Raw genomic sequence first — 17,074 nt, forward strand, 5'->3', positions numbered from 1 at the left:
CCTTAGGTAAATTCTAAATTCATGGCAATAAGGAATCTGTCGCTGCACAATAATCCAAATTCTAGCTACACTTTATTCTAATTTACGTGGGGTATTAGTACACTCGAGCAAACATCAGTACAATATATAAAGAGAAAATCAGAAAAATCAACTTAATTACATCAATTGAGTAAAGGCTAACATAGTCCTTTGACAGTTCAAGACAAGTTACAACATACTACATCAGAGCTCTATAGCACACTAATGGGGCCTCTGTGATGGTGCATTACTTAAGTCATTCGCTACTGCAGTAATTCTGTAAACGAGCTGGGCCACCTCAAATGCTTAAACAAAACTGATGGTAGAATGAGCAGGTCGGGAGATGTGATTGAGATCACTTTCAATTCTTACCCTGCAAAGATTTGATGTTCCACTCAGAAATGTTGTATGACAAATAAGCTCATAATACGTGCACTGCAGGTCTATGAATTTGCACAAATGTAATTAGTCTGAGTTAACCTAATAAATTTCAGTTGTAACCATATCACACACAAGCATCTAATGATATTCGGCCATGCGAGGCAAGAAGGATGCAGGCCACATGTTCATGACTGTTTTTTCATTTAGTAGTAACTTTAGAAGCTACTTTATCCTTTTACTATTTATCTACCATAGCAGCAGGATATGAAAACATGAGAACCAGAAAGAAACATGATCATCAATCTGAAATTCATAGTACATACCACAACTAACATATACTTGGCATATTAAAACAACTATATTTTGCAAGTTTTGCAGTTGTGAATAATTCTTCAGTACGTAAAACATTCAAGAGAAGTCCTAGTATTTATGGAACTCATATATGAGTCAGCCGTTGATGTTCATATAAGTCACCTTCAAACGTGAGGAACGGCGAAGAGAAGAGGCAGATCCGGGCGAGTGAACTATGTGTCCTTTGCCAACTTTTCTTGACTTGCTGTTAGATTCAGAAAATTGAAGTCCCTTTTCCTTGAGCGGAGATTCGTATCTGTGATCACTTGAAACTGAAGCTACTGGAGCAGAAAGGGAAACTATTGAAGAGTCTTGATCAAGAGACGATCCATGCAGAGTAATTCCTGGATAGTCATTATATTGTTCTTAGAAACATGCCTCAGGAAAATATAGAGCTGATAAAACATTATTGACTATTCTTTCCACAATTGCAAGGGCATAACTCAACTCTTGTAGATTCTTTAACAACACAATATTAGACAGGAGATAACATGCACGATACAAGGCCATACCACGTGCCACAGCTTCTTGAAACTTCTCTCTCATGGTTCTGACAAATTTGAACAGTCCATTGGTTTTATTTAACTCATAAACCAGCTCTTTTGTGTCACTCAAATGTGGATCGCAGTTAAGCACTGAAGAGAAAATCCAGAAACATAAAGGAGAAATGATAAGTTTTTACTCGGTAAATGGAGTAAAAATTCAACCAAATGCATGTTACTTACACGTGTATTTCTCATTCTCATGGCGAATGATAAATGAGTACTCCTCATTTGGGTTCTTTGGATTAATGCTAGAGAATATGAACTTTACACCTTGAGGGAGGGACGGGAGAGTGAGTAAGAAATATCATCACAGTCAGAAAGATAAATAAAAGTTTTCAGCAAGTCCCAGAAACTACGCACCATGACCACATTCAATGCGGAAACCAAGGACCTTGTTATACCATGAAATAGCCTCTTCTATTTGCTCCCTGTGTTCTTTGTTCTGATTACACTTGTCTTTACAAGCAGTCAATGCTGTTTTCCAGAAAAGAAAGAAGGTATGGAATCAGCTCAAAATAAGGGTGTAAGTTAAAATCAAGAACATTGATTTCAAATATAAATATATAAGGAACAAACATTATTGATATACACTAGAAGCATAGATGGTATTTCGAAATGACCAAATAACTCAGAACATGAAGTATGTATGTTTCCATATCTTAATATATGCATTCTTCAGTCTCTTATTTTTCTTATCTTCTCTTGCCAATTCGAATACAGTGTCAACTTTCTGTAGTCAGCTAAACGGCCCAATTTTCAAGTATAATAGCACTCAGTAAACTGGAAGTAAACAGTTGCAGCCAGAATATTTGACAAGTATTCACCTTCAGATTGTTGAGATATTATAGCAGCATACTCATTTTTTCTTCCCCTTTGATCTTCCACAATTCCTTTTAACTCTTCAACTCTAGCTTTCATAACAGATATAGACTCCTCTATCGCCATCCTCTTTGCCTCTTTTCGAGTTTTGACTACAAATATGTAAGAAATTGAAGAAAGTTACACATGCTCAGAGAAATTAACATAAACAAAACATGTTAAATTGACAATAGAAACAATAAATAAGCAACCACTAGTGAGAGAGTTAAATGGATATTGTAGATGGTGAAATTGCGAAAAATGCCTGTTGATTCCTCAGAATGTTGGCACAATTGGAAATAATGCAGTTATCTCTTATTTCATCTGACGTTTACTGTGGTTATTATAGATTCCTCTTTTCAAGTTGATTCTACAGAATTTTCACTTTAAATTAGATTTATCTGCAGAAGTTTCCTTTTTGTACTTAATTCGACAAGATGTTCTCTGTAGTGAATTAAATTACATGGTGGTTTGCAGTGTCACATGACTCCTGTTTATTAGACAAACAATTCTTTTTTGAATGTTGAGATCCTTGACTATGAAATATAGTGTACGTATAGAGATGCCAGTGTATAATGTGAAACAGAAACACTTAAAATTGTAAGTCATTTAAAAAACATAGCACCTTAATGGCATATTAGCTGGCGGAAGACACTGAGTCTCCTGTGCCATCTAAAGAACATCGAAAAATATTATTCGTTCTTTCAACTGAGTAACTCAATACACAGGTGAAATGCAGAAACTAAGTCTACCTTGTTGAATTACTCCAATTAAGAAACGTCCAGATGTTTAGGGCCTAGTAACTCAATAACACATTTACTTGCATGAATGTTTTGGAGGTCTGAAGCAAATAACATATAAAATGTTCCTAATCACCGTTTTGCATGACAAGAATGGTAGTTTTCAACCTCATTGCAGAAAATTAAATCCAAAATGTTAATCACTATCTACAAATGCAAAAGGAAAAACAAAAAAGAAATACAATTTCCCTGAACGGAATAGCCAGAAAAAAGAATAGAGCAATACCAGCAAGAGCCTTCACTAAAGCATCCTCAGCTTCTCTTAATTCCCCTTTAAGCTTTCCCAATTTCTCTGTCGAAAGGAAAAATCACGGGATTCAAGAACTACCAAGAACCTAAAAACTTCACTAACAGTAAAAACCAAACTTTTTGGCTTTTGCTAACAGAAAAGAAAATTTAAAGAGAAGCCTTCTCGAATTAAAAGCAAAGGTAGATAATAGCCTAAACCCTAAATTTCGATTCAAAACCAAAACTTTCTTTCGGAAAACAAGAAGACCATGAAAGGTAGTACCTTGAAGCTGAATGGTACGCTGGGCTTCGGACTTTGCAAAGTCGAAACGATTCGAATATAAAGTATGCAAAGAGTCAATTCTGTGCTGCTGAATGGGAATTTCTCGCTCGCATACTAACCGCATTTCCGCCATCCGCGTCCTCATATTGCTCTTCCCTGAACCCTGCATCTGTGTCTACGTGAAAAACCACAGTGTACAAGTGTGTGAAAAGAGGATTTGGATTCAATCGAGAGAGAGAGAGAGAGAGAGAGAGAGGATGTGTTTAGCCCGCCATTTTTTTCTGATTTTTTGAATCTTTCTGAAAGCCGACATATGACCAATCTGAAATTTCAGTAAACAATTGGGGTTAAAAGGCAAATAATAACTTTTCCTATTTTAAGCTGATTTCGTGCTGCGGAAGGCTAAACACACACTTCCGAGCTCGTTTAAAAAGACAAATTATGAACAAAAGATCATCTCTAAAACATAGACATTTACAAGCATGATAACAAAAATCCAGCCAAAGTGCAAACACAATCATACAAACTCGATAAAAACTCAATCAATCATTTTATCAAACACGTTAAAAGCAAAATTTGTTCACACCTTAAAACCAAAATTTGTTCATAAAAGTTTTTCTACAAACTGTAAAAGAAATTTAAAAAAAAAAAATCACCTGTTAAAATAAGTGATACACTGACTAATAATTCTAATATACGGTGAATTTCGAATATAAACTTAATATAATATTAAATATGTACTTAAATAATATTTATAAATAAAAAATAAAAAAAATCGCGAGCTCACGAATACAAGGAATGTAGCTCGAGCTCGACTTGTGAATATATCTTGTATTTATCTGAAATCTTAGGGAAAAGTATTATTTTAGTCCGCTAAGTATGCATAATTTTAATTTTAGTCCAATAACTATGTTCATTTTTGTTTAGGTCCAGTAACTTACGAAATTGCTTACTTTTAGTCCCCTGGCATATTTTCGGACAATTTGCCCCTATGAGTGCGTATGGACTAAAACTGCCTTTCAAATGTTGCATAGGGGTAAAATAGTCCGAAAATCTACCAAAGGACTAAAAGTAAGCAATTTCGTAAGTTACTGGACCTAAACAAAAATGAACATAATTATCGGACTAAAATTAAAATTAGACATACTTAGTTGACTAAAATAATACTTTTCCCGAAATCTTATATCCAACATTATAACTAATTTAATAATATATATATTTTTAAAATTACCCGAAATCTTGTCTCCAACTTTATAACTAATTTAATTCGTATTTATCTTAAATTATTACCTGATGATTATGGCCTTTAGAAATATGATCTATTTTAAATACGCTCTCTTCATTTTTTAGATACGCTCAAAGCTATCAATTTCTATTCATTTATTAATTTTAATTTTAAATTATTTCTTCAACTATTTTCATTTATTTGTAGTAAAAATTTTAAACTTTGAGATATTTAATCTTTCTTTTATTTCAGACTAAACAATTAAAATTATCACTACTAATAAAAATATTAAAATAATTACATTTACATCACCTGACCTCTAGTTTATTTACATAAATCACCCATGTCTTTTGCATAATTATAGAAACTATCTCTAACAGCAAAAAAATAGGAGTAGTTTGTGTAATAATACTATTTTTAAGGAGCGTATTTGTAATTTTTTAAAAAGGTAAATGATGGTTTGTGTAAATAAAATTGATATTTGGTAGGTGTATGTGTAATTATCTAAAAGATAGAGATGATTTGTGTAAACAGACCATAGAACAAGGAGCGTAAATGCAATTATCCCTAAAAATTCATTCATCAAATTCGTAAAAGTTTTGCTACATATGAATAGTATGGTGAAAAGAAAAACAAATGAATTAAACATTAATTAATACATAAGAGAATTTATAATGAAAAATTCCAATGTTTTTTGGTCCTAAATGGGCAAGAATTGATACATAGTTGCAAAAAAAAATTTGATGAATGAATTTTTTTTTAAAATTTATAATATTTTAATAAGTTTTCTGAATATAACAATGTATTGTAAGAGAATTGTAGTGATATTTTGATTTTTTTTACTTGAATTTAGCTTAATTCTTTGGTAAATAAAAAAAAATAATTTACAATTCACTTAAAAAAAGAATATAATTTACATATTAGTAAGTTCTATACATTTAAATATTTTAGTTCACTTCAAAACATAAACCATTAATCAATATTGTTGTGTGTTTCTTATTGAAGATTTCTGCATTTTATTTCTGTAAGGGGCAGATTACAATAAGTTTTTATAAGGTTTTGGTATGATTACGAATAATTTTTTATTTTTTACTTTGCTATATTTTTTTTTAAAAAAAAATTAACAAATTCAGATGAGATGGGTGGAAAAAATTAAAAATTGTTAAAAAGAAAGAGTTGTCCACTTAATCCATAAAAAAAAAATTAAAAAATTTTAAAAAATAAATAAAATTATAATTCATAGTCCACAAGGGTATTTTGATCAATTCACCACAAACATTAGATAGAAACCTAACGAAAACTAATGAATTGGACTAATTGTTAGACGACCGGTTAAAATTAGAAGTGTATTGATAATTTTTCAAACAACAAATATATATTTATAATTAGGATAAATTACATTTTGCCATCCAAACTATGATTATTTTTACGCTTTGGCATCTGAACTTTTTTTTGTATCAACTTACCATTTTAACTTTACAAAATTTTGTACTTTGTTATTTATAACTGTTTTTCAACCAAGTTTTTTTTTCGAAAAAAACATCACATGCAATACACATGTGATACGTAAAGGTTAAGTGATGTGATATTTTTCACATATCTACACTACAAAAAAAGGTAGGATTTAGGATGGGTTTTGGAACGTTTCTTTTTTTTGTATTTGTATTGATGATAAATCTAGGAACGGGTTTTGGAACTGCACAGTGCAACAGATTTAGGAACGTTTAGTCTTAATTAGGAACATATTTGTAGAACTGTTTTAATAATGGTATTAGAAACAATTTTCTTAGTTTGGAACACATAATAGAAACTAGAATAGCAATTGTATTTGGAACGATTAGCCACAATTATAAACACTTGTTTGAAATGGTTGTAACAATTTTGGAAGGGTTTGTTCAATTTAAGAACACGTGTTTATAATAATTTTAGGGACAATATTTGGAACGGTTATGTATTTAATTTTGTAACATTTTATGTACCATTACTAAAATCGTTCCTAATTTTTGACTTTTATGATTTATTTATAATTTTATAATTTATTAATATTTTTAATAAATTTATACATTTCAATAAATTTTCATATATAGTTAAATTAATTTAATGAATTTTTAATTATTGTATTTATGAATTTAATTAATTAATTAAATATAAAATAACAAAATGTAATAAACATTATGAAACATGAATACTTTAAAAAAAATACTATATTAATATGAAAAAATATAAAACCTAATCTAACCCCTCTTCGTCAACAACGTCCATATCGTCCTGTTTGAGGTTGGGGGTTTTGTCAAAGGTGGTGCTGCGTTCGAGGAGGAGACCCGCATCTCCCTCATCATGGTCATCATGAGCTCGAGACGACCTATGTGGTCCTCCATTGCTGGGTTTGGGAGTGGCGATGGTGATGTGAATGTGCAGTTAGAGATGTAGGCCTTAGAACAAAGGTCGAATACTTGGACCTTGTTCTTGCAAATATCAATTTTCATTCAATTTTTTTTTATTAATATCAGCACATTCAAATTTTGACTAACGCTGATACTTATTTTTTAGACGAAAACAAACATCATGGGTGTTAAATATAATTTTTCAAACTATATAAATCTATGTGTAAGTACACTAAATTTAAAAAAAAAAAAGGAGTATAATTATTCCTAAAAAAATATATGAATTGTAATTGATATGTAACATGTTCTTTATAAAAGTATATTTTTATTAACCTTTTGTGTAATTCAAGAATGTAATAAATTGTCATGCAATTAGTGCCCAAAGCAAAGGAAAAGAAGAAAGGTTAGTAAAACATTGGAAGAAGTGAAAAACATTCCTAAAAACAATAGGTAATAATTGGTATTTATGTATGTAAGTGCAACTTAGGTAAACTACTTTTGATTGTTAATGTTTCCCAAGAAATATTTAAAATTATTGCATGTTAGTGTTTTCCCATCAACAAAGCAACAACTGCAAAGTAATTGCCCCAAACATTAAAGAGATTTCAATTGCCAAACCCTCAAGCAAAGAATTGCTTTCATTTCTCATTTTACTCATAAATAATACATTAAATTAATAGATTGAGTAAAATTAATTAATCCCCATTAGTTGACAATATTAATTGATTATTCTCACTTTTTATTTATTATAGAGCTTATATATTAGATTGAAAATATATTATTTTTGGGACTTATGAACTTTTTTTCTTAAATCCGAATACTTTTTTAGTATATAATTTAAACTATAAAAATCTAAATATGAATAATGAAAATGGCTCAATATTTAGTTTGGAATTTCTCGCTTAAAGAATTATTCGTCGTAATTTTCAACATTAAGAATTGGTTGTTAACTTGCTAAGTTTCTTGAAAAAATAATTAAATTGTCGTGAGTTCATCACTATCGTTGCAATTGTAATTTGGTTTGAAGTCGCGAATGCTTGTTGGTTTGGTTAAATTGCTTTCGGTCGAATGATTATGTGTTTAATTCTCTATACTAATATGAAGGGGCTGAATTGATGAGTAATCTATAAGTACTCCTACAAACGATTTATGATTTTAAAAGCATGCACTGATATGGGATGAACTCAGAATTCTATATGTGGCCACCACCGTAGTAACAAAGTTTTAATTTGCCCAGAAGTTGTGCTAGTTGGTTTTGTTAAAATCTTTAGTGGAATGATTGTGGGCTTAATTCTCTCTATTAATGTGATGGAATTGTGTTGATGAAAAATTTATGATTTCAAAAGTATGCACTGGTCGGCTAATGAAGTCTAATTCAGTTGGTGAAGTTGAGGTTCTATGATCTTAGAGGTCATGGGTTCGAATTCCGCCATATATGTGAGGTGTTGTCTATGCATGAACTGATGAGTGTCATGTGCTTAGATTCCTAATCTTACATCCTTGTAAGATAATTTAAGTACAAATGACATAAATTGGTTGCCCTAAAGTCACCAGAGGACACCGACATGTGCAACAACAAATTCAAATCATACTCTCACCATAGCCTGCTGTCATGCGACATCACGTGATTCCAAGATTCATTTTCCTTTTTCTTCTTTAGAAAGACAAAGATCACACAAATATATGATTATTAGGAATAATTATTAAATAATATTTTTTTTAAAATTCGATATAATTACGTGAAAAATTCCTGTAATTTAAGAAATTATTTTATAAACCCCTGAGGTTTGTATTTGTTAAAAACCACTAATTTTTTTTTATATTAGTAAAAAAATTTAATGAAAATTCATATTTACACTCGATTGCCTTTATTGATTTATTTCAAGTTAAATTAATCTTTTCTGACCAAACTACCTCATAAAAGTGAAAATATACCTTCTCATATGTAGTAATGTGCGAAGATGTATAAGGATAATTTGATACAATTTATTTGTTATTGACAATAAATTCGGTAAATGTTTACTAACAATGGGATCTATTTGTTAGACGGAAACAAACATCAGGAGTACAAGATGTAATTTCTCAAATCATTAGGAATCTACATGTAATTACACAAAATTTTAGGAGAGGAAAATATAATTATGTCATATTATTGTATTATATACTTTTATTTGATTTTGTTGGGTTATTATTATTGAGACACCAATAAGTCAAAATGGGCACTAAAATAAAAATATAAAGTGTGGTATCAGGAAAATTAATTAATTGCTTGAATAAAATAAAAATAGAATTTGGTGCATTAAATTATCTCATGAAACTGACACATGTTAAGATTGATATTAATCTTAATTACTAGTGTGATTAGTAAAAGATTAATTAGTTTAATGGTGTCATAGATCTGGATTAATTTGGAGATTATCTACAGAGATTGTATAGATTATTTAATTTTACAGAATTGGTTTAGATGTAGATCCCACTTTTATTTTTGGGTAAAATGCAATTTAGCCACTCGTGTTTTAAAAAATGTGTAAAATACCCTTTGTAAAAAATAAAACGGCAAAAAATTCCTTTGTGATTTAAAAAATATAACAAAACACCCCCTCGGATTGGAGGTGTATCACATGCGCCCTTCATGCAAGAGGGCTTAATTTTTTACAATAAATTAATTTTACGTTTTAATTTATGAACCATTAGATCTTGCTTGATATACATTTAACGGTTGAAATTTGTAAAAAATAAATTAATGGTTAGATTTCATTGAATTCAAAGGTCGAGATTTAATGCACAATTCAGTGGTTCAAATTTCATCTAATTTAAATTAATGGTCTAGATTTAATATATAAATTTTTATCATATTTTATTTATTAAATATGTTAAAAAAATTAAAAATATTGTCTCCTTCCCCTCACCCCTCACCCCCCCACCCCCACCAACGCCTCCTCACCACCGGCCTCCTCCGCGTACCTTGTCCTCCTCCTCCTTTCTCCTCCTCGAGGGCCTCCTCTGTGCGCCGCCTCTGTCTGCCTCCTCCTCTGTGCTCCTTTGCCTCCCCATCTGTGCCTGCCGCCTCCACCTCCTTCTCGTCCTCTCGCCTTCATTTTTTACTATGATCAAACAGACGTGAATCTAAATTTTTATTAAAAAATTTCAATTATAATAATAATATAATTAAAGAAATACAAAGTTTTGAATATCATCACAGACAGGCAAACAATTAGTTGAAAATGATATGGATTCAAACAAAAAAAAAAGAATTAAAATATGAATAAATTACGATGGGGCTCTTTTTAAGTTTGCATAATTATAAATATTTTTTTAATATTTTAAAAAATTATAAATATTTTCCTGAAATTAACTGTCATCTAACAAATATCCTTACAAAGAAGTATTTGATATACGATCGTTAATTTTAAAATGATATATGTAATTTTTTTAAATAATAAAAAATATTTATAATTATGATAAATTAAAAAAAAAAAGACTGTTGTTATTTTATCTTAAAATATTCTATGTGATGAACACATAAAAGGTAATAAAATCAAAGTAAAAAAGGTTTACAGCATGTAAAGGTCACATGAAAAGTTATGAAAGTCTCTCCATTCTCAGCAAAACAACATTAAAAAAAATGCAACTGCAAAGTCACCATCTCTCTCTGCCCACACACAACACCATCTCCATCTCCATCTCCCTTCCCACCAACCCCATGGAATTCCCATTTCTCTCTCTCTCTATATATATATGTATGTATTAACACGCACATATACGCATGTGTGTGTGTGCACAGACAAAGATAATGGGCAGGGGTAGCTGTTCCTTGGATCCGGAGATTCTGGCTATTTGGCGTGACTATTTTATACATACCCTTCATTTAAAATTCATTAGCCCACAAACCCATGATTTGGTTTTCCTTCCAAGATTGCCTCATGCTCAATTCCTTTCTCTCTTTGCCTGTTGATCGACATTGGAGTTTGTAGCATTCAGTTTTCTGTAATGCCTGTTCATCCATGCTCCTTGTTCTTTTTCTTCTTCTTTCTTTTCCAGGTCGCCTTCTCCCTCAATCCACAGGGCCAAGCTCTTCTCTCCTGGAAGATAAGCAGCCTGAGTGGATCACTTGATTCATTGAGCAATTGGAATCCCGCCGACGAGAAACCGTGCCGGTGGTTTGGTGTCTCCTGCAACTTCAAGAATGAAGTTGTGGAGCTGAACTTGAGGTACATTGATTTACATGGGAGTTTTCCTTCTAACTTCAGTTCATTGGAGTCTCTGAACAAGCTTGTCTTGTCGGGGATTAATCTCACAGGCCCGATACCTGAGATAATTGGAAATCTTCAGGAGCTGAGGCTCCTGGATTTGAGTGACAATGGACTGAGTGGTGAAATCCCAAGTTGGATTTGTCGCCTGAAGAAGCTCGAACGCCTTTCTCTTAACACGAACAGGCTGGTAGGATCGATCCCCGATGAAATCGGAAACCTGACAGGGCTTGTGGAGCTGACAATCTTTGATAATCAACTCAGTGGTGGAATTCCAGGCAGTATTGGCAATCTTAATAGATTGCAAGTGATTAGAGCTGGTGGCAACAAGAATCTTGCAGGTCCTCTTCCTCAAGAAATCGGGAACTGCACTAGTTTAGTGTTGTTAGGCCTGGCGGAGACGAGCATTTCGGGTTTCCTTCCACCTTCCCTCGGCCTGTTGAAGAATCTCCAAACTCTGGCTGTTTATACTTCCCTTATATCCGGCCAGATCCCACCGGAACTTGGCGACTGCACCGCCCTGAGGAACATTTATCTGTATGAAAACTCTTTAACTGGTTCGATCCCAGCCCAGCTAGGAAACCTTCGGAATCTCCAAAGCCTCCTCCTCTGGCAAAATAATTTGGTGGGCACTATTCCTCCTGAGCTTGGAAACTGTCAACAATTGCTGATTATCGACGCGTCCATGAATTCTTTAACTGGCAGCATTCCTGAATCATTCGGGAACCTGAGCCTGTTGCAAGAGCTGCAGCTGAGTATGAACCAAATTTCAGGAATGATTCCGAAACAAATCGGGAATTGCAAGGCTCTATCTCATATTGAGCTTGACAATAATCAAATGACAGGCAACATTCCTTCAGAGTTGGGGAACCTGACAAATTTAACTCTGTTATTTCTGTGGCAAAACCGCCTCGAGGGTAATATTCCACCATTTTTATCTTCTTGTCGTAATCTGGAGGCTGTTGATCTGTCACAAAATGCATTGACAGGACCGATTCCGAGCGGTATTTTCAACTTGCAGAATCTGAACAAGCTTTTGCTGCTGGCGAACAATCTTTCTGGTTCTATACCCCCTGAAATTGGGAACTGTTCGTCGCTGATTCGATTCCGGGCTAACAATAATAAGCTGACAGGGAATGTGCCTCCAGATATTGGGAGGTTGAAGAATCTGAATTTTTTGGATCTTGGATCCAACCGGCTATCCGGGATTATACCGAGTGAGATTTCAGGATGCCAAAATCTCACTTTTCTTGACCTCCACTCAAATTCGATATCTGGCAACTTGCCAGGCAATCTGAATCAGCTTGTTACTCTCCAGTTTCTTGATGTTTCTGATAATCTCATAGAAGGTACTTTGGGTTCAAGCCTTGGCTCATTGAGTTCACTCACAAAGCTTATTCTTGGAAAGAACAGGTTCTCCGGTTTGATCCCGAGCCAACTTGGCTCATGCTCCAGGCTTCAGTTACTTGATTTAAGCAACAATGAGCTTGAAGGCCAGATTCCAGGGAGTCTGGGAAGGATTCCGGCATTGGAAATTTCTCTGAATTTGAGCTGGAATAAACTTTCCGGTGGAATTCCTGAGGAGTTCACGGCCTTGAACAGGCTGGGAGTCTTGGACATTTCTTACAACCAACTGTCTGGGGACCTTCATTGTTTAGCCGACCTCCAAAACCTTGTAGTCCTCAATGTTTCCCACAACAACTTTTCAGGACACGTGCCCGACACACCATTCTTCACCAAGCTGCCACTTAGTGTCCTATCTGGCAACCCTGAGCTCTGCTTTTCCGGTAACGGATGCTCTGCTGACAAAGGCAGTACCACCAGGCACAGCAAGGCGGCAAGGATTGCAATGGTGGTGTTACTTTGTATGGCATGCGTGCTGCTTATGACAGCACTCTATATTATCCTTGGAGCACAAATCCAAGACCGTAGGACCAATGATATGGACAACGAGGAAGAGGAGTTAGGCGGCCCATGGGACATCACCGTGTATCAGAAACTCGACTTATCCATTATCGATGTTGCCAAGTGCTTAACCGATGTAAATGTGATTGGACACGGTCAATCAGGCATGGTGTACCGAGCAATAATCCCGTCCGGATCAACCATCGCTGTAAAAAGATTCCGTGCATCGGATAAGCACTCTGCGTCCGCATTTTCGTCTGAGATAATGACACTAGCCCGCATACGACACCGCAACATTGTTAGGCTATTGGGATGGGCTACTAATAGGAAGACGAAGTTGTTGTTCTATGACTACTTGCCTAATGGTACACTAGGTTCATTGTTACACGAGGGATGTGGTGAAAGAGTGGAGTGGGAGATTTGGTTTAAGATAGCGTTAGGCATTGCCGAGGGCTTAGCCTACTTGCACCATGATTGCGTGCCACCCATCCTCCACCGTGACGTCAAGACACACAACATACTCTTGGGGAACAGATATGAACCATGTTTAGCAGACTTTGGGCTTGCAAGGTTTCTTGAAGATGAAACTGGTTCGTTTTCAGCATATCCCCAATTTGCTGGATCATATGGATACTTTGCTCCTGGTAATTTCTCTCTTTACTATACATTTTGTCTTCATTTTTTTCTCAATATAATTTGGAATATTTCTGCTATAAACATGATTAGTGAAAGGGGGATCCACATTTCCTGGAAGTTGGTGCAGTGTAGTTGGAAACTTCAAGTGATGTTTCTTGTACTTAGGATTTGTATGTTATGTTTGACAAGAGTTGGGGTCTTATTCATGTGAAGTCATGTGATTGCTTCTACTTTATCCTAACAAGTTTTCTCTTCACCTGTCTCAATCCAACACTGACAGTTTGCTGGTTTTTCTTTCTAATCATAGTACCTCTAATAATCTTGTTCTTTTTGTTCTTCCGTAGAATATGCATCCATGCTAAAAATTACCGAAAAGAGTGATGTGTACAGCTATGGGATCGTCTTGCTAGAGATCATAACAGGGAAGAAGCCGGTCGACCCCTCGTTCCCTGACGGCCAACACATAATTCAGTGGGCACGAGATCATCTGAAGAGCAAAAAGAACCCTGTCGATATCATTGATCAGAAACTCCAAGGCCATCCAGATACACAAGTACAAGAAATGCTCCAAGCCCTCGGAATAGCCCTCCTCTGCACCAGCAACCGGCCAGAGGACCGTCCCACGATGAAAGATGTGGTGGCCTTATTGAAAGAAATCAGGCACGAGTCGGTTGGCGGAGGGGATCCAACTCATAAGTCCATGACTAAATCTTTGACAAGTGCTTCTGAAGTTTCGTCATTTTCTTCATCATCGATAACTCCAGCCCAACTGTTGCTTCTCCAACGGTCGTCTAACTGCTCCCTCGCTTACTCCTCTTCCTCCAAAAGCCACAATACAAGGCATCAATAACTGTAGATTTGTTATTTAGGATTAGGACAACAGTTAGTCAACCAACATTGTAAAAGATTAGGACGTCAGCAATTTGATTAGAAGCTATTATAAGAGATTTTTCGCCTCACAACTTACATCGTTAGACTTTATTATAAGTACATTTTCAAATTGAAATTTGAAAAAAAAATTCTATATATTATAGACTAATCCCTTGGAATTTTCAATTAAGTTCATTTAGATAAATTGATTGTAATAATTTTCAATATGAAGTTGATAGGTGGAAAAAGTCACTTTCCATGGTTTCAAGAACCAAGGAGCATGCAAAGGATGTCTTGATGGGGCATGTGCTTCTTTTCTTCTTATTCTCTAAATTCAATGTACTTTTCGAGGATGATTTTTCTCTCTCCTTTGAGATGACATACAGTGATTGACATTTATACAGTAAATCGTGGTGTGACATCTGGGGACTAGCAATAGTCACTGTTTAATATCTTTGATGGTTAGATGCATTTAAGAAGCTGCAATGTACTATGGATAGTCCCATTAAATTCTAATTTTTCATGCATAATAAAAACTGTATAATTTAATTAATACTTTAAGAAATATAAAAATTTGCATTGTCTATATATGATGGAGGGTATCAAATGTGATACTTTAATATATAGAGGTTGATATTTAAATTATTCACTGATTACTTATTTTATATTTTAAATTTATATTACTTATAACAATTTCTTTTTTTTAAGAAAACACAAACCTCCCATGCCTTGGCACATACTTTAATATAGTAAGATAATCTGCTTTCAAATTCTTTTTAATATATATTCTATATTTCCAACGTGTCGATAATATTAATAAAAGATTATCTTAGATGAAGAACCGTATAAGACACTTTTTACACATATATTAAATATGTCAAGTAATAATAAAATAAGATCTTTTTAAGGCCTTTACAACATCGTATAAGATATGAATCAAAATAAATCGAATATTTTCTTCTTTTTTGAAGAAAAAAAGAAAAATATCAAACACACAAAGCAAACTTCTATATACTTGGGGCTCTCTATTCACTTCATCTGATCAGCAGAAACTGTACAGAGTAAACTAAGGCCGACTGTCTCATGGTAAATAATTTGTGTACTGGCAATGGAATTAACCATCTCCATTCAAGATGGGCTCCATTCCTTTCTACACTTCAGTTACTTCCTACCACAGATTCTTGACGTAAAAACAGAAAAAAATATCATTTTTGGACAGAAATAATTAAGTCCCTCTGCAAATGAATGGAAGCCCACATGGGGGTTGGCTACAGCTGCTGAAATGACTTCCATTTTTGTAGTAAAAAAAGTACAACTTGTTCAGGAGAAGTGCTTTTTGGGGGAGAAATAAAGCCAAAGGGACATTATAAGGACAGTATCGCATTAAGTCTAAGGGTCCAAAGCATGAGTTCTTGGAATAGCATAGATTTTGCTACCTCATCTTGCATAGTAAGTTTCAGGGTTTCTGATGAGGCATAATTGAAGCACATGAACAGAATAGGATTGAAAGTTTGTTGAAATACTACCGCTAGAATCTATGGGAGGACAAGTCATGGAAAATAATTAGGGAAGGTAGCTATAATTTACTAAAACTTAGAAGAGGTAGCTGTAATTCGTCCAAATAATTAAGGATAAAATATTCGAACACCCTTAGTATTACTATTTGAAAGGTTAAGTAGAGTATCAGGTCAAAATGATGAATACACCCTATCAATAGAATAGTGTAGTAAAATTACATTTCTCATACGCAAGAATCATTACAAATACCTTTCAGCCGCTTACGGCTTGATCAACCATCTGCGATGATGCATCTATTCAGTTCTTTTCAAGGATAAGGGAGTCTAAGTGCATGCAAGGCACTTAGATTGTGTTTACATGGGAAGAATTTCAAAGGGCACGATGAAACATATGATTGAATAACTCGTGTTAACACTCTAACAACCTCCATGTTTTGTACTTCAAACGCACATCAATTCATATCCAATCAACATTGAATTTATATTCCACATGAAGCTGCGGGTAGAAATGTGAAAATTACCGAGCACTTTACCAGGTGGAGTCCTACCTCTAAAGAGCCTCTCGTGTTTGAGCTTCAAATTACGACAACTTCTCCCGTTAGTGTTCAAGTAGACCACTAAAGTAGCAAACTCCTGAGCAATTCTGCACACTACTTGAAACTTGTTGGCAGAGTCCATATTCCAATTCAGCCAGCTTGTCAGCTTGTTGCATATATGTCCTGTGTGGTGAGGCAAATTTACATCAGCCGCGTACTCTAGTCCTCGTCGCTCTCTGTTCTCCATTGTTGATCATCATTCAAAAGGTCTTCTGGTGGATCGTAAA

At 34.2% G+C, this 17,074-nt stretch overlaps 2 protein-coding genes across 2 annotated transcripts; one reads left to right on the plus strand and one right to left on the minus strand.

The window, feature by feature from the left end:
• LOC105157254 (kinetochore protein Spc25) lies at positions 19–3,854 on the minus strand. Its single transcript, XM_011073619.2, has 8 exons — positions 3,465–3,854; positions 3,180–3,245; positions 2,120–2,266; positions 1,656–1,769; positions 1,476–1,565; positions 1,263–1,385; positions 874–1,094; positions 19–391 (listed from the first exon to the last, which is right to left on the minus strand). The coding sequence occupies exons 1-8, from the start codon at positions 3,631–3,633 to the stop codon at positions 380–382; spliced, it is 942 nt and encodes a 313-aa protein (XP_011071921.1). The 5' UTR covers positions 3,634–3,854; the 3' UTR covers positions 19–379.
• LOC105157256 (probable LRR receptor-like serine/threonine-protein kinase At4g26540) lies at positions 10,634–14,953 on the plus strand. Its single transcript, XM_011073621.2, has 2 exons — positions 10,634–13,872; positions 14,209–14,953. Exons 1-2 carry the CDS (start codon positions 11,064–11,066, stop codon positions 14,712–14,714), a joined length of 3,315 nt encoding a protein of 1,104 aa, XP_011071923.1. The 5' UTR covers positions 10,634–11,063; the 3' UTR covers positions 14,715–14,953.

Source organism: Sesamum indicum, linkage group LG3, assembly GCF_000512975.1.
Source record: "Sesamum indicum cultivar Zhongzhi No. 13 linkage group LG3, S_indicum_v1.0, whole genome shotgun sequence".
Lineage (NCBI taxonomy): Eukaryota > Viridiplantae > Streptophyta > Magnoliopsida > Lamiales > Pedaliaceae > Sesamum > Sesamum indicum.

Coding starts and splice junctions, on each gene's coding strand:
- LOC105157254 (XM_011073619.2), bottom strand. CDS start 3,633: ATGCAGGGTTCAGGGAAGAGCAATATGAGGACGCGGATGGCGGAAATG. Junction 3,246..3,464: donor GCGTACCATTCAGCTTCAAG/GTACTACCTTTC, acceptor TCCTTTCGACAG/AGAAATTGGGAAAGCTTAAA. Junction 1,566..1,655: donor CCGCATTGAATGTGGTCATG/GTGCGTAGTTTC, acceptor CCCTCCCTCAAG/GTGTAAAGTTCATATTCTCT.
- LOC105157256 (XM_011073621.2), top strand. CDS start 11,064: ATGCCTGTTCATCCATGCTCCTTGTTCTTTTTCTTCTTCTTTCTTTTC. Junction 13,873..14,208: donor ATATGGATACTTTGCTCCTG/GTAATTTCTCTC, acceptor GTTCTTCCGTAG/AATATGCATCCATGCTAAAA.